Raw genomic sequence first — 25,002 nt, 5'->3', positions numbered from 1 at the left:
TTTTGTAAATAACTAAGCTAGTAACTAAACTATAGACTAGCCTACACAGTGTTAGTAAGAAGATAACTTAACTTAAGAAGACCCCCTGAAGATGCCACACAAGCTGGTGTAATGCATCTAACTTAGTGTGATACTGATACATATATTTTATCTTAGGCTACCTAATCAAGAAAGCTACAGGCTACAACTAAGTTAATCCAACTTCACTTAACAAATCTTTATTCTGAAGATAAAAGCGCAAACAAAATTTGATAGTTTAACTTAACTTAGTAAAGTAGGCTACCTACTAAAATCTTCTCTAAGAGATAATATTTTAGTTTGTATAAGTTATAATTTTATTAATTTTATAAACAGACATTTTTTCTTATAGGCTACAAACTAAAACATTAGACCTATCTCTCAGAGAAGATTTAAGTAGTCTAGGCCTACTGAACCAATAGTGATTGTTATGTCAATAAGTAAGTCGTTGGAAACAGGATAAGTTCACAGGATTTTCCACAATTTTGTTCTTGAACGATAGTTAAGTGGCCTACTAATATACTACATTAGGCCTTAATAGCAAATAATAACCAAGTAACAGGCCTAACTTACTAGTCCAAAATGTGTCTTTATTAGGCCTTGGCCTTATTTATTTATTCTTTCAATGGTAACAGCATTTTTACATTCAAGTATAACTTACATTAAATAGGATTAAATCACTTTATGAACATAGCATAAATAAAATATGAGCAAAAAACAAGAATAAATTAGAAAGCATGCATGACATGCAAAAGACTTATTCTTGGTGGTAATCCCAAACTTCCACACTCAACCAGAAACACATATTTTCCAGACTAGGCCTAGTAGTCAACAGATAGGCTAACTTACTAATGTCAAACTACTTAGCCTAGAGGTAAGTTAACTTGAACTTAAGTTAAGAATATACCTAGGCTACATAAATAAGTTAACTCAGGTCTATCTATTTTTTTCTGTGGCTTTAGATACAGACAAATAAATAAACAAATAAATAAATAAATACAGACCCACATATTTGTTTTTGACTTCAAAAACTTTTAACTTAGGCCTAATTTTGAAATAGGCTAAATATTAAGTTTCCTATTAATTAAATATTAAGTAGCCTAACTTATTAGGCCTACTTTCAATTAAGTTATAGGCTAAACTCTAACTTAAAGTTATTATGTTGTAACTCTTAACTTAAGCCTAGGCAACCCTTGGAAAAGGATTAACATAGGTCTAAACTTAGGCCTTTGATTTTAGCCTAGGCCTAACTTAACTTACTTTAATGCAATGCGTCCATATTTTGTCAGGTTTAAGTTTATGTTCTTTATATAACTAAAGCTTAACTTAAATAGTAAGAAAGTAGCATGAACCTCCATTCTCCATATAACTAACTTAACCTGTCTAGTTTTAGTTGGGATCTCGGCCTAGGCCTCTCATTCATAGCTTAAAAATATAAGTTAGGCTTATTAACCCTAACTCTAACTTAAGTTAAATTAATCAATAGGCAATATGCCTACCTCTCTATGACGGAGATTCTTGAATGCAATTTCATACTTTTTCTGGTTGATAACTGGCATTATTAACAACTAATAGTAGTTAATTCAAATTTTAAATATTTAATTAAAAAGGCGAGTAGTTATGTCAACTTCGTTTTGGTAACACAAAATTAAAATACCATCAGTTGGAGGAGATATTGTTGTACAGCCACTGTTTACATTTTGAATTTTTGAAATATAAAACGTCTGCACCAAAGAGAAAAATCAGTAGTTGGGCGAAAATTCATTACATGTAAAACAAAGAGCAACTAGTTGTTATGCCTATCGTTACTACTTTTATTAATATAAGTCTAAAGTATAAATGAATTTAGTTGGTTTTAGGAAAACATTCAACACAATCGAGATAGAACTATTTATGGGTTTGCAACTATCCAAACTTGCACTTAATTAATAAATTAACTACAAATCACCAGGTCATCCTTTTTAATCAATATTGTAGGAGGATTTGTATGACTACTTTACTTTTATTTATGTAACTCAGAGTGGGAAAAAATACCCCCGCCGCAGCAAACCTGCAGACTAAGCGAATTTCCATTTGCCTGATTGGATTTACACTAAAATGTCTCCTTAAAAATATCACATTTATCCCTATTTAAATAGAATCAGTTTAACACACACTTAGGTTTGCTGCAACAGGGAGGGTAAAAGTGTTTTTTATGTAAAATGTTAATTGTTAGTAAGAAATAAAAACATGTTCCAAATTTTGGCAAAATATTTTAATAAACAAGCAAACTACAACAGTTTACTTATTCTCCATAAGAATAACATGGGAATTTTAAATTTGCAATTTTTTGGAATTTTCTCCGTAACCATTAGGCGCATTATAACGCTTTAATATACTAAATTATTAATTTTTTTAAGCTCTACAAAATAGTTTAGAAAGAAATTGCAAAATTTGATGTTTTTTGGGTCAAAAATGGGAAAACCCCATTTTTACCTCATAAAACCCCCCATAAACCCCCGTTCCCATGGTCCGATCATGCTGGTTCGCGAACTCGTTCGAATAAACGTAGGTTTACACGTTTGTACCAAATTTAATCAAAATCGGATCATTTTTGCTCGAGTTATCGCGCTAACGGACACACACACACACATATATATATATATGAATTTGAACAGATGGTGTTTTTGGCCTCTAGGGACTCCAAAACGAAAAAAAAATCGGTCCCAGGTCCAGGTCTTACCATGAGTACTACGGTAATAGCTTATTCCCTATATGGGAAATTCGCTAATAAGGAAAAGGAAGTGTTTAGAGACAGGCCATGGGAAATCAAATTAAATGAAGAGGAGGATGTTGTTGAAAGGCAGTGGCTATTCACACGTCAGACTGCGTGGACTGCGCCGCTACCACGCACGTCTGTTCCAAATGACGTCACATTACGTTCCTAATCTTGTAACCGTTATAGCTGTTTGGGAACAGGTAGCACACAAAGATATCCTAGTATTAGGAACGGTAACGGTGGTAGTACCTCATATTAGCCGAATGGATCGGATCGGGCGGGTTTCTGAGTCAGGGATTTATAAGTCCAGAACTAGGCTAGTCATGGATTAAAATTAGTCATGTACTAAAATTCACTTTCTGAGTCAAGGATTAAGGACCACTGAGCTAAAATTATAATTGGGGGTATCACTGCCATGGCAGAAGTCTGTCAAAAGCGTGTCGCTGATTTTGTTAGGTTGGTATAGCAGTTGGTTTTCTTATCATAGCAATAACATGGCTTCTTATAACTAGGTTGGTATAGCAGTGAGTTTTCTTGTCACAGCAATAACATGGCTTCTTATGACACCCACCTCACGCAAACATGGCGGCTGGTGACAAGCATCTTTGACATTCAGTGCTACCTCCAGTTAGAATTATAGCTCAGTGTTAAGGACACACGGACTAATTTAAAGCGGGTACTTAGTTTCGTCAGAGATTAAAAGAGCTAATGATTTTCAAGGGAAATGTAGGGTAATTTGTGCCGCCATGCTGGCAACACTGTCAGTTTGATGTGCGCACTGCTGACTGATCTGAAAAAGTAAACAAACGACGATCTCAGTCAAACACCTTGGTTTTGAGGTTTATTTCTGTTTTAATTCATTTATCATTGTAATATATTTTATTATTGTTATAAACTAGTTGTATCGTAAAATTTTAAAGGTGTTTTGAAGGTAGGATTGGTGTTTCATCCTATTTATTTTGGCTGCACTTTACGTCCTACACTCCTTCGAGATTTTCAATTCATATTGTTTTGGTTTTCAATTCACTGTATGTTTTATTTTCAATATTTTAATACATTTATGTTCATAAATTTATATTTAAATAAATGAAGTGCGTTTTAATGAGCTCTGTCACCTGTCATGTTATCTTATAGGACGTCTGTCACTAAACAACACCACTTGCGACGTTGTCAATTCGAACAGGCCACGGCCTGTAGTAAAAGGTGGCCGTGGTGAATTGCGAATTAATGAAATTATGTCACCTGTCAGCCATGTTATCTTATGGGACGTATGAAACTAAACAGCCCTACTTGCGACGTTGCCAATTCTACCAGGCCGCGGCCTAGTTAATGGTGGCCATGGCCAGGCTTGGCTAAGCTGACTGGAGTGGACAGAACTAGCGTAGTGAAGTAGTGAACAGTGAAGTGAACTGAATATAATAACAACAAATGGACGAGGACGATAATGGAAGTGTCATGTTCATGTTGTTCCCTAAGTGATGATTACTAGGCTAAGTTTATTCATAACTTTACACTTACATACAATTAATTATTATTCAGAACGATTCTGGCAGTTTACTTGTCCATTGGTAGGCCTAGTTCGTGTTTTTAAAACTAATCAGTCTATCAGTCAATGACAAGGACAAGTTGATTGTTTTTGTTTTGAGCTGGCCATAGATTAATCAATTCAACTTGTTTCTATACATTGATAGTGCAGTATGATGTAGAGATTGATGATACAAAGTCTTTAGTCGTTCGTACAATTAATTTTCGTCGTTTTTTCTTTGTTTAACTACAAGTATTCAACTTATTTTGAAGCCTCCGTATATTTTTCAGGTTAGGTTGCTCAATCACTTTGTTTTACTCAACAGGTGGCTTTCAATTAACCTGGTTACAATTGTACATGCATTTTAGGCCCAAACTATCTTAACAGTGTTTTAAAATAGCCTATACAGTTTGTTGTCTCACAACATGGAAAAAGTGGAAGAACAGACCTCTGACACTCTCCTGAGTAGGAATGAAATTCCTATCATAGACTTGGCATATATGGGTATGTTTTAATATAGATAGCTTAAACTTAGTGCTTTTTAGGGTAGGCCTAGCTATGGTAAATGTAGAATGCTTTGATGACTCATATAGGCCCATCCGACTTCTATCTAAGTTAAGTTAGTGAAGAAAAAGGGGGGGAGTGAAGTCAGCAATAAGTAGTGCGCGCGCCATATAAAATCTATTGCTGGCCGTTTTGCGGAAAAATAAGGCCACATACCATATTACCAGATAATGTCACCAGATAGAAAACACTTAAACGGACATGACAGTATCAATATCATGCACCTGGGGAGTAAGTTTGTGAAGACAAGGGGGGGGTAAAGTCAGCAATAAGTAGTTCAAGCGCCTGATAAAATTTATTGCTGGCAGTTTTGTGAAAAATACAGCCGCGTACCATATTAGGCCTAGGCTACTGATAAGGTCACCAGATAGACGACACTTTAACGGAAACGACGGTAAGTTATCAATATCATGTTCCTGGGGAGTAAATTAGTGAAGAAAAGGGGGAAAGTAAGCAATAACAGGGTGTACTATTTTTTAATTGTTGGATGTTAGCCTCTGGATTACTTTAATACTTAAAGTGGTTTAGATACCTGCATAAGTAATCCAGTTCGTTGCTTATGTTGCAACCGGTTTCAACACCGTGGAGTCATCTTCAGGCTTTCCACGATATAAGTTATCCCTTCATTTGAAGGTCGTCATAGTTTTAAATACCCCCGCCGCAGCAAACCTTCCGACTAAGCGAATTTCCATTTGTCGGAATCAATTTTCAATTAAATCTATTCAAAAATAACATTAGGTTTAACGAGTCCCTAGGTTTGCTCCTACAAGGAAACTGTTAAAGTAGGGTTTTTAGTAAAATATTAATACCTTAGTATGAAATAAATAAATTTGCCAAGTTTTATCAAAATATATCCATAAACAAGCAAACTACAACATTCTACAATATTCTCCTTAAGAATACGGTAACATGGGAATTTTCAATTAAAAATTTTTTGAATTTTCTCCGTTACCAATAACCGTATACGAAAACACTTTGATGTAATAAATTATTTGTTTTTTTATGCTCTTTAAAAAGGTCTTAGAGATAAATTGGAACATTTTGTGTTTTGAGGGTCAAAAATGAGAAAAACAATTTTTTACCCTGTAAAACCCCATTCCCATGGTCTGACCAAGCTGGTTCGCGAACTCATTCAAGTTTATCCCGCCTTACACCTTTTAACCAAATTTAATCAAAATCTGACAAAAATTACTCAAGTTATCGTGTTCACGGACGTATATACACTACTTCCCTATAGGGGAATTCGCTAAAAACTAATAAACACGTAACTTGAACATTGAACAAACACTGAGCACTGATGTTTAACATTTAGAAAACACACAAAAAGTGAAATTCCAGGTTTTTCAAAGTTTTTCCAGATTCCCTCGTAAATGGTGAACAATTCACAATTCACAATTAGGTAGTTCTTGCGTGTTTAGTTCCACAAAACTATAACCAATTTAAGACTTGCAGCTTACGTATATACATCAATAGGCCTATACATCACATTTGTATTTCTAATAGTTCCAAAGTTCAGTGAGCTATTGTTGAAAAAATAATAGCCTAATCTTTTTAAAATAGGCTAATTTTTTTATTATCATCATTCCTTAAGGCCATGAAAACATTATTACAGTGGAGTCCCGATAATCCGAACTTCGGTAATCCGAAAGTCCGCTTAATCCAAAAACAAAAAATATTTTTTTAAAAAATGTTTTAAAATGTTTGTAAATTAAACTTTTAACACAGTTAGCTGCTGTACCTTGTCAAAGTGTATCAGCTGGGCAAGATAGACTTTTTTTGTACCTAGAGTATGTTAGTAATATTTCACAATTTTTGTTAATATTAAGTTAAGTTAATAAGTTGAGTTAAGTTTTTATTGTTTATTAACATTTTTCATTTTCGTCCCGGGTTCCAATCCCGCCAAATCACAAATGGATTTTATTAAGTGATAATGCTGCAGCCACTAAGTTAGGTCTAGCCACGGGCGTCGCCGCCACAGGGGACATGGGTGACACGTCCCCCCCCCAATATTTGAAAAGTCAGTTTTGTTTCCCCATCGCAAATTTTAAAAGGAATTGTGTTCAGAATTTGTGAACACAGAATGCGTGTTCACCCGTTCGATCGCTGCCAGCGCAAGCAAGGTGCTCGCTTCGCCATATGATTCGGAAGCATACGACATGGTGCAGTGGTGGGGGGGGGGGGGGGTGGGGGGTGTTCCGATCCACTATCCTGGAGTTGCACTGGATGCGTAGACGCTTTGTCTATACGTCGCTTCGTCTTCTCGGCTTCTCGCGTTTCAGTCGGTAGTTGTTGATACTACAGTACCTATTTAGATGTAGGTACGTTAACCTTTTTCTCCTCGTGTGTTTTATCTGTCGGTAGTATCGGTTATAGTTCTTTTAGTTTATAATTTTTGGAACTACGTTGAACCGTTTCTTCACAAATAAAACGAGCAGAAGGACAACAAAATTTGTTAGCCTATCATTTTTTTTAAAACAAAAAAAGGACAATGGTAAGTAGGGCCTAAATAGGCTATTATATATTTTGTAAAAGATAAAACAAATTTTTCCGTAGATAGTTATTGATTTCATGTTACGGAATAAAAAAAAAAAAAAATATAAGGTAGGCCTACCGAAAGTAGGCCTAAATCAGAAGAAAATATTTTAAAAGTGATCTTGGTTTCATTTGTTATTCTAACAGGTAGTTCGGAAGTCTTATTAAAAATGTAACTTTGTTATAGGGCCTAGATAAAGAAACTGACAAAGAACATATATTACACCTGCACAGAAGAAAATATTGTCATAATCAAATTCTGGAGCTGTATCATCATTTGTTTGCTCTCTTATCAGTTGAAGCACAGCAAAATGGAGGAAACAACCAAGACGTAGTGGCATCAGTTGACTGCTCTATTCGTCACACTTCTCCGCATCAGCCTCAGATTCTACCAGGGGATTTTCCGGTGCAAAAACTTTCAGGCAGAGTGCTGTAATTCCAGACCAGTTGGTATGAGAGATTTCCTTGGCTACATGTGGCTGGAGCTGAAGGGGTAAGCTGTTTTTACTGTACAAGATATGCTCAGTTGTGCCCAGCAAAAACGCTGGCTACCAAAGCAGATAAGGCTTTTAGTGAAAAAGGGTTCAGTAACTGGAAAAAAGCTGTTGAAAAGTTTGGAAACCACCAAACCAGTGATGCTCATTGCCAAGCTGTTTTAAGATACTCACAGTTACAAGCACCTATTGAGTCACAACTCTCACATGTTAAACTCGAACAACAAAAACTTGCTTTAGAATCTCTTATGACTATAATAAGTAGTGTAAAGTATCTCGTTAGACAAGGTATGGCAGTAAGAGGACACAAAAATGATGAAGGTAATCTAATGGAACTATTGAAGGTTCGCTGTGAGGACAAGCCGTCTTTGAAACGGTGGCTAGAAAAAGATATTACCTATAGGCCTACTCACCCTACTATACAAAACGAAATCATACAGATATTCAGAAATGAAATAGTATCCAGTACAGTTCAGAGCATTAAATTAAGCAACCCTTTGATGTACTCTGTCATTTGTGATGGGACGCGAGATATTGCTGGCAATGAACAGGTCAGTGTTTGTGTCAAGTGGGCTGATGCTGATCTCGAACCTCATGAAAGTTTTTTAGGCTTTTATGAATTGGCAAATACATGTGGAAGAGATATAGCAGCTCTTATTTTTGACGCGTTGCTTAGATTGGAGCTTCCTTTGTCCAATCTTTGTGGGCAAACTTACGATGGAGCTGGTAACATGAGTGGGATCCATAAAGGAACTCAGTCGGTAGTAATAGAGAAACAACCACTTGCTGACTACATTCACTGTGGTGCTCACTGTGTCAATCTAGTAATGAAAGCAAGCTGTGAAACTTAAAGAACTGTCAAAAACGCAATGGATTGGGCTCATCAGTTAGGAGTATTGTTTTCAAAGACAAAAGCTAAAGATAAAAACAAACATATAGTTGAAGATGCAGATCAAGGTCCAGTAAGTAATATTGCAAAAATAAAACCTCTGTGTCCCACAAGATGGATATACCGGAAAGGGCAAATATATGAAATTTTGCAAAAGTATCCATTAATTTTTAAAACTTTGAATGAACTCACAGAACGTAAGTACGAAGGAGCCAGTGGTTTGTTGAGTGTGTTTGAAGATGGGACCACGTACTTAGGCCTGATTATGGGTAGAAAAGTTGTTGAACTTTTGGAACTACTGAACAAAAGTTTTCAAGGCGAGAAGAAAACGGTGCTTGGATTATATGAATCTGTTAAACTCATTAATAATGGCCTGCAAAACCTCAGAACCAACCAGCAGTTTTCTTCTGTCTACGAAGAGTGTACCAAGTCCATAACTGAGCTGGGCCTAGAAGAATTAAGGCTCCCAAGACGAAAGAAAGTGCCTAAAAAGATATCTGAGGGATATGCTAATGACTACGGCTACGAGTTTACTTAAACAGAAGAACATTTCAGACGGGAGTACTTTGAAGTCATTGACACGGCTGTACATGGTCTCAAAACTCGTATACTTGAACAGGCTGGTAAGAAAAACTGATTGAGCTCGAGAAAGTCCTACTAAGCAGAGACAGTTATGATGTCAGTGTGCTAGCGCCATATCCGGAAATCAAAGTTCAAACGTTGAAGTCAGAACTTGAGCTTTTCCACCTAAGAAACAAGGTGCAGAATTTAAAAGACGCCAAGGACGTTCTGACCTCTATGACAAGAGAGGTGAGGGGCTATTCTCCAAAGTTGAAGGTCTGGTGAGGCTAATGCTTGTGTGTCCAGCTTCAAGTTGTGAAGCAGAGCGAAGTTTTAGTGCTCTGCGGAAATTGAAGACCTACCTAAGATCCACCATGCCTCAAAAAAGATTGAATCATGTTGCTGTTTGTTACGTCCACAAAGAAGTATTAGACAAGGTAGAAGAAAAACGGGTTGCAAAACTGTTTATTTCAAAATGTGAAACTAGGAGAGATGTTTTTGGTTCCATGAAGGATAAATAAAGAAATAAAGAAAAGTTAATGTTTACGTTGTAATATGAGAGACTGTATTTAATATCAGTAGTGTGTGTGTAAAATAAAGCATATTAAACCTGATAATAAGTTTTTACTTAATACCTGTGTATATATTTGATTTAGTATCAGTTTTAATTCTATGTTTAAATATGTTTTGAGGCCAAAAACAAATTGTTTGAATAAAAAACCTGCTCGTAAAAATTTAAGATTGTGGGTTTAAGATTTATGGGGGTTAAGATTTGTGTTCAAACGTCATTTTAAGGTCACAATTTTTCAAAAAATTTTGTTTACTTAATGTACGTCAAACTGACAGATTTCACATATCATTAAGGTCCTCTTAAACCGTTATAACTATTAGAATAAATAAGTGTGCCTATGGTATTATAATCATAAAAATAACAATACAACGTTGTATAGTAATTGAATGGCATAAAGGCGAGCAATTTCGCCCTCTTTGTGTTTTCTCTATGTTTTCTTCCTCTCCGGCCTCTGCACTCGTTTGCAGCTGTATGTTACTTTGTTTTGATTTGACCTAAGTTTGACCTAACCTCTCTCAGTATTTTGTTTTGTCACATAACAACTTTACACATGTTTTTATATGACAAAATAGTTATAAATATTAATTATATAGACATTTTTGATAGGAAATACTATGTATTTTCTTTAAATCCATGCTTAAAAACGGTGTTTTCAGAGGCAGTTTTCAATACCCTCCAAACCCCCCGGAAGGACTGACACGCCTATATTTGTCCCCTCAAAGTTCTGATGCTGACGACGCCAATGGTTCTAGCCTTAAGTAATTGTGAAAAACAATCCCAGACACGTGCCTAGGGTCCTAAAACAAAAACAATTTTGAATAAAAAAAATAAAAAATAATTACAAATTTTCAAAAAAATAAACTAAATACAAAAAAACCTTTAATCTGAAATATTTGATAGTCCGAAATGTCCCGGTCCCAACCATTTCGGACTAATGGGACTCTACTGTATTGGTGGCAAAATTCTGAACATCTCCTACGGTCGTGTGGTCACCTCCAACGTTGACGTAAAAGTAATCACAGTCTTACATAATCATGGCAAAATCCTAGACATCTCCCACGCTAAGTAGACATTATCGTCGTCTCCCTTGGTCACGGAAACGTCATAAATGTCATCCCCAATCGCGGCAAATAACGAAAATCTTCCGCGGCCGTGTTGACATCATCATTGACTCCCACGGTGAACAAACAAGGTGAACAAAGGTGCACAGGTATTTGTTCATTATGACAAATTGAAATGGGCGGAAAAACAATGTTGTTTGGAGATTTTTTAACCAGGTACTGCCTGTGTACTGCAAAAAGGTTCAAATAATAGGTCTATAGCAGTGTTTCCCAACCTTTTTCCGTTCAGGGCACACTAACTAGAACAAGTTTGTAGTCACGGCACACTTGTCTACAAAATATTGTTGGTTAAAATTACATTTAGTAAGTGCATAAAAAACTCTTTTTTTCGATTACATCTTACTCCGTAAAACCTATTTTTTACTAGTAAATATATTTATATATATAAGTTAAAAAATATAAAACTCACATTTGTTATCTAACATGTGTACATTATTTAGTGTTTATTAAGTGGAAAGTTTTAAATAATAATAAAACATTGAGCTTGATTAAAATTTTGTATGAATTTACCAATAATGAGTGAGAAATATTTAATAAACCCTGGTTTGAGTTCTAGGGGAAATTTGTGCTCGACGTTTGCTCATTAAAAGTTTCTTTCTTGATCAAAAATATTTTAACTACTTAAAATTTTGCGGCACACCTACAGAGGCCTCCCGGCACACCTGTGTGCCACGGCACACTGGTTGGGAAACACTGGTCTATAGCCTAGCATGCACAGTAGTAAAGGGAGCATCCATATGTAACAGTAAAATCTAGAGGTAGTTTCAGGTTCTTAAAACTAAAAAAAATATGCATGTCGAAGATGCTGATGAAAAGTAATGTTGTGATTGGTTTCTATAACTGGGTAATGGAACCCTAACCAGTTGAAAAATAGTCATCTATCAACGGCTCGGTTGTTTAGGCCCTTTTTTGATAGAACTTGCTGTACCCACGGGCTTTGCCCCGTTTAACTTCATAAGTATTCGCATGGCTCAATCACGCCCCGGTTGAAGTTCGTTTGCTACGCTCACTCACCTTTAGGTTGGAGCTCGTTCGCTGCGCTCACTTGTTTTCAGGTTAGCTCGTTCGCTACGCTAACTCGCCTCCAGGTTGATGTTCGTTCGCTACGCTCACTCACCTTTTGGTTGCAAATTAGCTGTTGTCATAAATTTAAAAAAAGTCATCCCTTTTATTGTTTATAATACAGTACTTAGATAAAGGTTTTTATGTTTTAATATTTAACATTGGAGAATATAAACGTTGTTAAGTGCACAGGTGTGCTGCGATTGGGGTTTAATAGATGTGGACTTATTCAAAAGTAAAATAGTTTTCTGTGCTGCAATCTGTAGAAACACTGTGGCACTATTTCAAATCATGAATAATGCTAATACAGAATGTTGTGATTATTCAAACCTACAAAACAGTTGGTGAAAGTAAACATCTGCTTTTAAATTATATTTATTTGTAAACATTTTAGATAAAAAAGTCTGACATTGGCCCACTTAAAACCCTCTGGGGCAGAGCCCTTTTGACGGATCTGCACCAAACTTTACTCGAACCATCCTTGAAAGATGTTTAATAATGCCTGAAAGTTTCATTACAATCTGTCGAACGGTTTCGGAGTCCATAATGTATACACACACACACACATATACATACATAGTTCCTCTTTTATAGATATGTAAAGTCATCGCACCTTTAGGATGAATACCACAGCATAAACTTACTCACTAGGCTAGTAGTTTTTTTATGTTGATCAGAAACAAATCTAGGGTTAAGTTTGGTCAATCGGATGCCTTTACTTTACACTAATTTTGTTAAACCTTTACAAAAGGAGCATTACCTTAGAAATAATAACTGGGTCGGGGTGCTAATTTAGCGGGTTCGACTAAGAACTAAGCTTATCTCAACACACCTTTAGTTGCCTTTTCATATTTGACGAGGACAATTTTTAATATTTTAATCAGGGAAGCCTTTTTATTATCACCAACCAAAAGACCAATGCTACCTTAGTAAACCAATGTTTATTCACTAACATGTTTGCTGTTTTTAGAAGAGTTAAACATCTGGAGGCATTAAAATTATTTATTGAAAATAACATCAACAAAAGCAACGAAGACAAACAACAATCTGTTTATTGCGCAAAAGATATGTGTTGGGATATCTATCCTGATACAAAGATCAGTTGATTCCCTGAGTTTGTTTAAATACAATGATTTGTTTTACACTTGAGCTTTTTAGGGACTTATGTCCCTACAAGCCACTAGTAGTCTAGAAAAAGTCAAGGAATAAATCGAATGCTAGGGGGGAAAAGCCCCAAAGAAATGACTTTTAGTCACCATTTTGTCCCTCTGCTAGATCATATGGCTTTAGAATGTCACCTCAATCGTAACATTGGTTCTGTAGGACTGGTGAAAAAGGTATGTTTATGGAAAAACCCTTTCTGTAATATTTAAGTATATAAGTAGATATCCAGACAAATCTCTCGATCTTATTGTACAATCTTATTTAAAATTGAACCAATTGAGTCAATCTTGTTTGTCATAGAAACCAAACTTTTAAAAGTAACTACTTGTTGAACTAATGTTATTTATCCAGTGGCTGGATCAAAAATATAAATTTATTTTTATCAACCGTAGATGTAGCAGAAATACTCATGTATGAAAAAAAAAACAAATGTCCTTTTTGCATTCAGTGCACTGGGCCCAGCTTGATTAAGGTACAAAGCAGTTATGTTACGTAATTTAAGTTGTTGATTGTCAGAGACCTTGACTATGGTTGTGTGACTTCTCTAGCTCCCTGTTCTGCTGTAGTTAGATAACATTGACAATGGCCTAAACAAACTGCTTTCCGTAATAACCATCAGATTTGGATTTTTGCTTAGTTGAAATATTTCTACTATCAATAAAACGTCTAATTATTGTTAAATTATTTAATATCTATCTATATCTATCTATATAATAATTATTATTATATATATAATAAGTGAAGCCGTTTTTTTGTTAACACTTACTCTTCCCTTATTTGTGGACCAATTTAAACGTTTGTGGTGTCAAAAGATTCGTCTCAATTTGTAGTTTTGCAATAAGGTTTTAGAATTCAAAATTCTTACCCTTAAGGGTGCATAGTTCTCTCAAAGGTTGACTTTTACCCATTAGAATTACACAGAACAAATAAAAAAAAAACTGCATTTAATAAAAAAAAAAACTTGGTAGCTTTTTGAGAGCAAATATTGATATTTGTAACATTCAGGAGGTTATAGGAACAGATAGTGCATCGAGTTCAAAGAAGAAATATTGAAAACAGAGGTAGGAGACAATTAATAAAAGATTGTTTTGAGAAGAGTAGAATAAGAGAGGCCTGGTCTAACAGTCAGGAATCCAGATACAGACTCACTTGGTGAGATTAATTAATATTTGCCAGTTCTGCTTTGCAACTTATTTCGGAAGTGAAAAAATAAATGAAGAATATACACATTAAGTTGTCATTGTGGTAAAGTAAACTTTCTTAATGTCAGATTGAATGAATACATGCAAGAAAAGTGTACAGGTAACGCTGACAGATCGAGACATCTCAAAACCTTTTGTAGAAACTATGATAATGCCTTGGCTAAGGTAAGCTCCAGTAGTAAGATTAAACCAAATCTTGGCGGAACTTATGTTTTTATTGTCAACGTTTTTGTTACTTGCTCTACTTCAATTGAGAAAAAACGCAAATGGATTATTTACATCTTGCTATCACAACGGCAAGGTTACGTTGCCAGTTCCAAAAGCAAACTTGTACAAAGTTTATTGACTGAAAGCCAACCAACAATCAACACATTTCAAGTTTAAAATAACAAGTTTCAACAACTCTTATACTATGGTAATTGTTAGTCTCAATATTAGATTAAATACAAGAGAAGGGCTTTATGTGTACGCATTCTTAGTCACTAACAAGACCACAAGATCGCGCCGCGCCATTCATCCTACACTCATCTCCATTCATACTTGGCTTAAAATACCTACATTTAATATGGTCGCCATTTCATCGAAAAGTATAAAGTATAAAGTATTCAACAGTCAAGCTCATTACAGAATTGGAATAACCCCCACGGAATTACAGTCAAGTACGGTCAAGTTTATTTTTCTGATTCAGTAGAGTCAAATAATATACACTGTTCAATAAGAGAAGATGAAAATTTTCATCCAAATCGTATCCAAGAGTTATCTAACCTCTTTCGACAAATAAATCCATTGTTTCGAGCTTCCAAAACTTAAGAGGACAGGAATTAAGAGAAACTACTGAACAATGTGGGAATGTGCTGATGCTGGGCATATACTCTGACTGAAATACAACACATTAAAAGACATTACACTTGACCAACTTTCAAAGGTGTTGCTTCTATATTCAACACAGATGATAGTTAGTTGACTAGTTGGTAACCCAGAGTTTGTTGTATATACCTCAAAATGGTACACATTAAATGGTTGATATCACCCCACTTTTCAGGATTTCTATATGGAGAAAATCTGTTGGTTTAGAGGGATGTCTCAAATTAAAGAAATAAAATGACCCACCTTGAATTTACTGCAAACAGATTATCACTGAGGCAACCATTTCTTCTGTTCTCTCTATGCTGGAAAAACCTTTTTGCAACATATTTTAGACATGACCACTTGAATTAAAGGAGAGCGTTTAGCATTCATTAGAAGTAATCAGGTAAAACAAACTGAGAGCAGAAATGTATGTGAACTTGAATGACCCAATTAGAGACATTAAAAAAAATCAATTTTTAACAAGTTGTTTTATAATACTCAAAGAAAGTTACTCTAATTTAAGCATAAAGTTTTCCTCAACGTTATGTTTCATACTATGCGGCTCCGGGTTCCCTAGTATGAATTTAATACTCTACATGTTTTTTCTTGTGGCATCTAATTTAAGAGAACAGCTGGGCGTAGAAACTTGGAAGGGGTGTCTAAAGAAAGGTCTTGGTCTGTAGATGAGCCATCAATAGAGAAACGAGGTAAATTTCCTTGGGGCTCTGCCCCAGTGGCCTTTAACGTTTTCTCCACGTATTTGTTTACATTATGACCATATAGATAATGTTACACTCAGCGAGCACATAATAATAATAATAATAGAGAGGACACGGCGTTTAACCAAATGCACTGAAAGTGTGGCCAAATCCGCCATCTTGGTCCGTCATACAGCCTGAATCCAAGACCCGCGAGCTCAGTTCGCATTAAAAACCCCGCGACAAATACACGATCATAAACAACATTAATAGTTGACAAAAAATTCTGAAATTTTGCACACTTGTAGATATGATACTGAGGAAAACGATGGTGTTAATATAAAATTATTAGTTATGATAGTAATTGAGTTATAAATATATATAATACTTATGTAGTTTAATTTTTCAGATTCAGACATGAAAAAGTTGTATTGCGAGGAAATTTTTTATTTTTTGGTCAGAGAAATTTCGTCAGCGGGAAAGTTGCGGATAAATAACCAAATTTAACTATCCGATTCACCAAAATTTTTTATCATGTTCGGTTTTCTTAAAAATCAGGTACAAAAGGGATCCATTGCCGCTGCTCCGCGCCACGCCCGCTGCGCCGCCGGGCCGTCGTCTATGCATTTAGCGTGCAGTGTTTTAATGTTTTATACTGTTGTACTGTAATATTGTATATATTAAAGAAATTTTCAAATATATTTTCTATGTCGAATTTTCAACCGTTTAGCACAACTTTTTAAGGACTAATTAGCTTTAAATATCATCCAAGATAAACTAAAGATAATTCTGTAGGTTAAATTAAACTTCCCAAATATATTTGTAAAATTACACTTACGGTAATTTATTGTCCCAGAAAAATTACAGTTTTATTGAGATGTTGCCTGATTTTATTTTTGTGAAGACTTTCGTTACTTATTTAACAGTAGTAGCGAACTCTAACATTGAAATATTTTTGAGCAATAATTTTAATTAGGTACTAAACAAAAATGATTTTTGTCCATATTGTTTCATATCCTGAGAAATATGTACTATTTGGTAACAAATTTACTCCTACGCATTGTCCAAGTACTTTGTTCGTCAAGTCCTCAATTACATTGTTTTCCTTTACACTAATATCATTATCTTTATATCTACACTATTCTCATCAAGCATAGCAGACGACTAGCGCGCTGCACACGCCGGGACTACCGTCGGGGAAATAAATATGTGCTTGAGTTTGAGCCTAAATATCTCTTGAGATTAATTATCCGATTTTGTTGAGACAAAAATTAAATATTAGCTGGTTTAAATACATTTTACGTGGTAACAATTAAAAAAATTTCCGTTTACCAGAAAAATTTGTACAGTTGAAAGATTCTAAAAAGTACCGGTTTTTAAGAAACTCTGCACTAACACTGAAGTTTAAAACTTAATTGTAAACAAACCACTAAACCAATCTTTCCGAAATTTGTATGGCTTATTGGTAGATTTATTGTTAACAGTTCCATGCATTTTAAAATTTTAACTCACGATAGTTTTTATGCTGATGCTTATTTTTAAAACGTATGCTAACATCGTTAATAAGACGATAAAAATTTCGTTCAAAATACCATCGTGTTTGTCGTGACACAAGAAATAACACCTATATGACAGATTAATAATGCGAACAAAGGTGTTTTTTTAAACAGATATATATTTGTAAACAAAAATTTCTCCCGCAACTGGCAGGCCGATTGGCTCAGTGGTTTGTTTACAATTAAATTTTAAACTTCAGTGTTAGTGCAGAGTTTCTTAAAACCCGGTACTTTTTAGGATCTTTCAACAATATAAGTTTTTCTGGTAAACGGATTTTTTTATTGCTACCACGTTAAATGTATTTAAACCAGCTTATATTTCATTGTTGTTTCAACAAAATTGGATTATTCATCTCTGAGATATTTAGGCTCAAACTCGAGTGCACATATTTATTTCCCCGACAGGTAGGCTAGCGCCGCCATCTTTGTCCGTTTCGTCGGCTAGTAAGACTGCCACGCTCCTGCGCTCCGAGTAGCGCTTCTATTTTGTTATGTGTTCGCTGGTTACACTACGTTTTAATGAAACAGCTGTTAATATTTCAATTGTATTTCAAAGGTCATGTACTCACGTGTTATAAGCGTTTACTGAATCTGTAAAAAAATGTGACTAAGTAATATATGTTAGTAAGTTATTCGCTATGAAATCATTGAATGCGGAAAATCTCAATATCAAAGGAGCTGTCAAATATCCCTTATCATGTTAACTTAATACACTGTTAAGGCTTTTAGTACCTTTTTTAAATAATATAATACATCATTTATGATATTATAGAAACTAGTGGCCCTATTTGCTAGTATTTACAGGCGTTATTTTAAAACGAATAATGACTTTAAAAGATTCGACTCAAAGATTATGGAAATACTCAAGACGTACATAATAGAGCGATATAATCAACATCCATATATAAAGCCCAAAGTACCCATGAACTTTTAAAGAAAACTACAAGTCACACTCCCATAAACCATATACTTAAAATTTTTGTCATGACGAGTAGCCTTGCGCAAAACTATCAATTTTTTCATAAATCGCCCTTTAAGATTGTAATTCCTTTCTAAAGGGAAATTTCCATATACCTAATGTTAAAAATACCTCATCGATACTTACTTGTATGTTATTCTTTCAATTTATTACCTTACTAGCAGAGTACCCGTCCTTCGTACGGGTTGGCAAATAAGTATAAAATGCTTATTGCAGTTATACCCGATCATTGCGTTTGCGATGTGAGAAAACACGGTATGAGAAAATTTGCTTCCTCAAATTTACGGTATGCGATAGTATTACACATCTACCATAGCCATAATGTTCTACTACTTCACCTACACAATAGAGAAAGATAGATTATTAAAAATTCGCAAAATATCACAAATTATTCATGAAATTAAAAACATAAACATAACTGTAAACAATCCTACTTTGACAGTTCTCATTGTGTATCACAGTTTTTTGTTGCTGCTTAGTTCAAATTATAGCTGTTTTCGTAAATAATGAAAACAAATAATAGTGCTGCACCCTGTTGGTAAATCTTATAAATTTTTAATGCTTTTGCATATCATAGAACCAACTCTTTTAGTTGAAACAGCTGGCTAAACTCTTTGATTCCCTTTAAATATGAATACTCATAAGGTTAACATGGGGAACTGCAGAGCCAAATGCTCTAATTTGCGGTTTTTTGCTTATAACTTGAAAACGGCGTGTCGTAGCTTAAATTGTTCGATGTAAAAGTTAAAGCTTATTAAATTTGATACAACTTTGGTCATATACATTATCAGTGAAAAATGCATGGTTACAGAGATATCCGCGCTCAAAAAGATATAATGTTTGAAAAAAGATTTTCACCTCACATTTTTCGTTAAAATCTTATTTTTTTCTCCTTCCTTGTTATTTTTCTTAAATATTGACTGAAAGAAAGTTGTAGAGAATTAAATTTACTTCAATAATATATACAAATATGTAGATATATATGATGTAGGTCACAAGTTACAGCGTTTCTTAAGATCGAAGAGAAAATCGTGATTTACACAAATAATTACAAAGTCTTGGTTTTTTATCATTGCATGATTTGCATGGTTTTTATAATGGTTTAGGCCAAACATAACTATATTTAAGATATAAAATGGTATAATAAGTAATGTAAACCTCGCCTGTTAGGGGAATCAACATACTTCTAATAGTTACCTGAAAATGTGGTTTGTAGCCTACTTACTGTTTAATTGGGGAGGAGGGAAAATGCGGATAAGGAAAATGATTCTTTAAACCAGAACCAAAATTCAAATCACAACAGTTTTATTTATAACATTTATTGAAACAAAGGTTTAATACTAAAATGTTCATGGTCTGGCTCCTTTTGGACGAGAGGGTCCAACTTCTGTCTCTAAACCTGGTGTCATCTGGAACTGATAATCACTATCGAGGACATCTCCATCGTCCTATTTATTTTTGGTTAGACTAAAATATCGGCCATTGATGTAAGAGTGCGGTCCATATATTATTTTTCATCTTCCTCTCTCATCAGAATGGGTAAGTAAAAGTTCCCTTTGCAGTTCTGGCATAACGTAAAACAATTCATGGACATTTTCTTTTATGCACTGCTACAACCTTTAGTACATTTGCAAAAATCAAGTCCGAAATTTTCCGTGGGGCAGTTGTATAAAGCAAGAGAACTTTCTTTCCAACAAGAAAAACAAGACTAGGCTTATTGAGCTACTGGTCAAAGCTAGACTGCAAGAGGGATAGAGGCTAGGTGACGCAGATCGTTCCATCGTCATGTGTGGACTGAACAAGGTAACATCTCATTCCCCTGTAGTTGTTGTTGGTGAGGATGTGCACTAAGACCACTTGACAAAATTGTCTATTTCCTCAAGCCTGGAAGGGGTAACTGTGAAACAAAATTGTTCTCCTCCAAACTACTGCAGGAGCTTCCCTTCATCAAATGCATACTTTTTCTGCATGGATTCTCGGGGTGTGACACCACCAATGCCATAGCTGGCAGGGATAAGCTATCAATTCTTAAAGCTTTCCAAACCCAAACAGAAAAATTGGAGACAATTTCCCAAGCTTTTTACGACTTATTTTCAAGCCGGGCTGCCATAACCAAAGCTGGAGAGGACATGTTCCTCATTTTGTACCGCGCCCCCCACATAAATGGGACCTAGAACAACATCGCTACACTTCATTCGTTAAATATTCTGCTAAAGCTAGAAGTAATTTATCAACCTTGCCTCCAACAAAAAGTGCAGCTCAGCAGCACTCACTGTGAGTATATTGACAAACTCAACAGTGGCTTGGTAATGTGTCGCTTAATCCTCAACAATGGGGTTGGGTTCGAGATGAAATTGGAGTTCTCAACCCGATCAAAACCGTAGACCCTCCTGCTCCTGCCAGCATCCAGGAATCTATCTTCTGTCGCTGCTCTACTGAATGTGGATCCAGGTGTGGATGCAGGAAAGCCGGCATCCACTGTTCCCAGGTATGTACCTGCGAGGGAACTTGCCTGAACCATGTAACAATCTCTCTACAATGTGAAGATTATGAGGAAGAAGACAGTGAAAAAGAATAAGATCAATCTTTATTATAATATGCATTTTTAACGTATTTCCCAGTGGCAATAACAAGAATATTTAATTATAGATTTATATTATATTACCTTAGCCTTTGTTATTGCAAGAACAAAGGCTAAGGTAACATTTGTTCTATAATTAAATATGAATTTATTTTGTAAGTTTTAATTGCTTTAACTTGGATCATTGTAAAAAATACATAACCTTTTTATTTTGTCACATCGTTATTTACATAACTATTACCAAATATTACCTTAAATATAATTATGTTTGGCACAATTATAAGAAACCATACAAATCGTGCAATGATAAAAATACCCCCGCCGCAGCAAACCTGCAGACTAAGCGAATTTCCATTTGACTGATTTGATTTACACTGAAATGTCTACTTAAAAATATAACATTTATTCCCGATTTAAATAGAATTAGTTTAACAAGTACTTAGGTTTGCTGCATCACGGAGGGTAAAACTGTTTTTTTTGTAAAATGTTAATAGTTAGTAAGAAATAAAAACGTTTTCCAAATTTGATCAAAATATGTTCATAAACAAGCAAACTACAACAGTTTACTTATTCTCCATAAGAATAACATGGGAATTTTAAATTTACAATTTTTTTGAATTTTCTCCGTAACCATTAGGCGCATAATAACGCTTCAATATACTAAATTATTTGTTTTTTAAGCTCTACAAAATGGTTTGGAAAGAAATTGCTAAATGTTATGTTTTTTGGGTCAAAAATGGGAAAAACCTATTTTTACCCCATAAAACCCCGTTCCCATGGTCCGATCATGCTGGATCGCGAACTCGTTCGAATAAACGTAGGTTTACATGACCAGGTCTTACCATGGGTACTACGGTAATAGGTTATTCCCTATATGGGAAATTCGCTAAAACCAGATTTTACAACTATTTGTGTAATTAACGATTTTCTCTTTAATCTTAAAAACGCTGTAACTTTTAACCTACATCATATATATTTACATATGTGTACATATTATTGAAGTAAATTTAATTCTCTACAACCTTTTTTCAGCCAATAGTTCTGAATAAATAACATAGAAGGAGAAAAAATAAGATTTTAACAAAAAATGTGAGGTAAAAATCTTTTTTCAAACATTATATCTTTTTGAGCGTGGATATCTCTGTAACTATGCGTTTTTCACTGATAATGTATATGACCAAAGTTTTATCAAATTTAATAAGCTTTAACTTTTACATTGAACAATTTAAGCTACGACACGCTGTTTTCAAGTAATAAGCTAAAAACCGCAAATTGGGGCATTTACCCCCCCCCCCCCACCACCCCCTCAACCAGAGCGTCAGGTTGATTTTATTCTCACCTATCATATATTCAATAAGGGACCCTCCCCAACATATTTCTGAGACAATAACTGATCCCTCCTGAGTCGGAGACAGTGAAGATTCCATTCCAATAAGTAAACTCATAAGTTGTTGCGAATTAAGCAAAGGTTTTCATAACACTAGTACTCAGAGTATTCAAACTCGGAACAGATCGGCCGGATTCGAATGAATTCATTCTAGCTTTTCTAACTAGATTGGTTTGGCTTCAAAGTATTATTGAACCCGGCCAAAATGTCTGTATTCGAATACAGCCAGAAGTATTGAAATCTTTGAATACCTTGGTTGTATTCAATTCTGTATTTGAATGCCCCATCACTACTTTGAACCACTAGCCTATCTTTCATAACGTTTATCTATAACAGCAGCTCTCAACTCACAGTGAGTGTTTGTGAATGAAATTACATAAATACAACTTATCTAAAGTATCGGCTTTTTCCTACTTACATTTTAATTAAGAGTCCTAATATATAGGCATATTAAAGACACAATTGGTACATTATTAATATTGGATTCACATCCTTAGTTCAAACCTGCCAATAAACTAGAGAATTGTTGAGCAGCTTACTGCATATAATTTAGTCACCCATGTTTACAGAAGTATTTACAAACATTTTACTACCAATTTTTAGGACAGCTGATGTAGGGTAGCCGTTCACTGACTAAATTATACTCTTAAGTATGTCAAAATATTGTTATAAAATACCCACAAAATCGCAAAAAATACCATAAAAATTAGGTGTTATTAGGCTATACAAACTTTCTTTCATATTGATGTTATGTGTCATGATACTGCAAACAACCTATTTGCTTAGTATTATTTTTATTCATAGATAAAAAACTGTATAAGAAAGACCTAATCAGAATACTTACAATGATGAAAAGAGTCTAAGTAGGTAGCAGAAAATAGGCCTATTATGGATGTATATGATGTTTATGAAAACTTCTAATTTAGTCATTCCTAGCTAATTGAAATTCTGTCGAAATATATTGAAAAATGTAGTTAAATTCCCAGGCCATGTGATAAACCAGGCCAGAAATTGAAAATACATAGTCACTGATTCCTGAAGGCATTTATATTCCTTTTAACAATGAATTATCTTGTGCAAGTGAAACATTTGATTCTAGACTTCCTGTGAAACTGAAAGAAATGAAAGCATAGAGTTTAAGACTAGCAGAGGAGTTCTCCAGGGCTCTGTCCTAGGGCCAGTTCTGTTTGGGCTGTTTATTAATGACTTCCTGGAACACCTTGAGGAATACAGCAAGATGGTCATGTATACAGACGACACTGTGCTGCTTACAGCAATCAGAAACATAGATCAACTAGAAGTAAACTCCTATATTGCTCTCAATATGACACAGGACTACTGTGTATGAAAAATGACTTAGTCCTCAATGAAAGTAAGACCAAGCAAATTACTTTTGGAAATAAAAAGTCTACAGTATCTGAAATGCCCAAACTGACAGCAGCTGAAGAAATCAAACATCTAGGTATCATAATTGATGAAAATTTATCCTGGGATCGTCATGTAGCTTGTCTTTGCCAAAACTCGGGCCAGCTCGCTTTGCCATAAAACGAATCAAAGAGACTAGTACCCCTGAGGCAACGAGGACTGCATACCATACATTGTTTGAAAGCCATACACGCTATGATAAAACCTTTCAATGAATAACACACTTTTACGCTATCATAAGTTCCTTGACTTAAGTCAAATCTCATTTTAGCGAATTTCCCTATAGGGAAGTAGCTATTACCGTAGGTGGCACGGTAAGACCTAGACCCAGGACCGATTTACTTTTTCATTTTGATGTCCCCAGAGGCCAAAAACACCATTCGTTCAAATTTTTATATAATTATGTATATATATATAGACATATATATATATACATGTCCGTGAACGTGATAACTTGAGTAATTTTTGCCCGATTTTGATGAAATTTGGTTTAAAGGTGTAAAGCGGGATAAACTTGAATGAGGTCGTGAACCAGCACGATCGAACCATGCGAACGAGGCTTTACGGGGGGTTTTATGGGGTAAAAATTGGTTTTTCTCACTTTTGACCCTCAAAACACAAAATTTCCCGATTTCTCTTTAGAACTTTTTAAAGAGCTGCTGAGAGCTTAAAAAAACAAATAATTTAGTATATAAAAGAATTTTTGTTCAATTTTTAGTAACGGAGAAAATTAAAAAAATTGTAAATTTAAAATTCCCATGTTATTCTTATGGAGAATATTGTCAAATGTTGTAGTTTGCTTGTTTATGGATATATTTTGATCAAACTTGGCAAATTTATTTATTTTGTACTAAGCTATCAATATTTTACTCAAAAACACACTTTATTAGTTTCCTTGTAGCAGCAAACCTAGGTACTTGTTAAACCTAATGTTATTAAAATATATTTAACTGCAAATCATTTCATACAAATGGAAATTCGCTTAGTCGGCAGGTTTGCTGCAGCGGGGGTATTTACTTTTGAAAAAATTACCCTCAAAAATGGGAATTGCTGTTGAATTGCATTG

General features: G+C 34.8%; 2 protein-coding genes across 8 annotated transcripts in view; one reads left to right on the top strand and one right to left on the bottom strand.

Moving 5' to 3' along the window:
• LOC128982803 (uncharacterized) overlaps positions 1–1,884 on the bottom strand; it is a 33,373-nt gene extending 31,489 nt beyond the window's left edge. The window contains exon 1 of one of the 2 annotated variants that reach the window (XM_054401819.1): positions 1,518–1,884. In XM_054401819.1, coding sequence (XP_054257794.1) covers positions 1,518–1,577 — 60 coding nt within the window. In that variant the 5' untranslated portion in view covers positions 1,578–1,884. The remainder of the gene's footprint in view (positions 1–1,517) is intronic. The other variant, XM_054401818.1, reaches the window with a different exon arrangement.
• Positions 1,885–4,205: 2,321 nt separating this feature from the next.
• Positions 4,206–25,002, top strand: part of LOC128983843 (uncharacterized) — a 44,281-nt gene continuing 23,484 nt past the window's right edge. For 4 of the 6 annotated variants that reach the window (XR_008489964.1, XM_054403140.1, XM_054403136.1 and 1 more), the window contains exon 1: positions 4,206–4,805. Coding sequence is in view for 5 of the 6 variants with exons in the window: in XM_054403140.1 (XP_054259115.1) it covers positions 4,727–4,805 (79 nt within the window). In the remaining variant the exon portion in view is untranslated. The remainder of the gene's footprint in view (positions 4,806–25,002) is intronic. The other 2 variants (XM_054403137.1, XM_054403138.1) reach the window with 2 other exon arrangements.

This window comes from Macrosteles quadrilineatus, unplaced genomic scaffold (assembly GCF_028750875.1).
Source record: "Macrosteles quadrilineatus isolate MER2022 unplaced genomic scaffold, UCM_ALF_1.0 Scaffold_1__1_contigs__length_201487025, whole genome shotgun sequence".
In the NCBI taxonomy this organism is placed as follows: domain Eukaryota; kingdom Metazoa; phylum Arthropoda; class Insecta; order Hemiptera; family Cicadellidae; genus Macrosteles; species Macrosteles quadrilineatus.
This window is presented reverse-complemented; position numbering and strand designations above follow the sequence as displayed.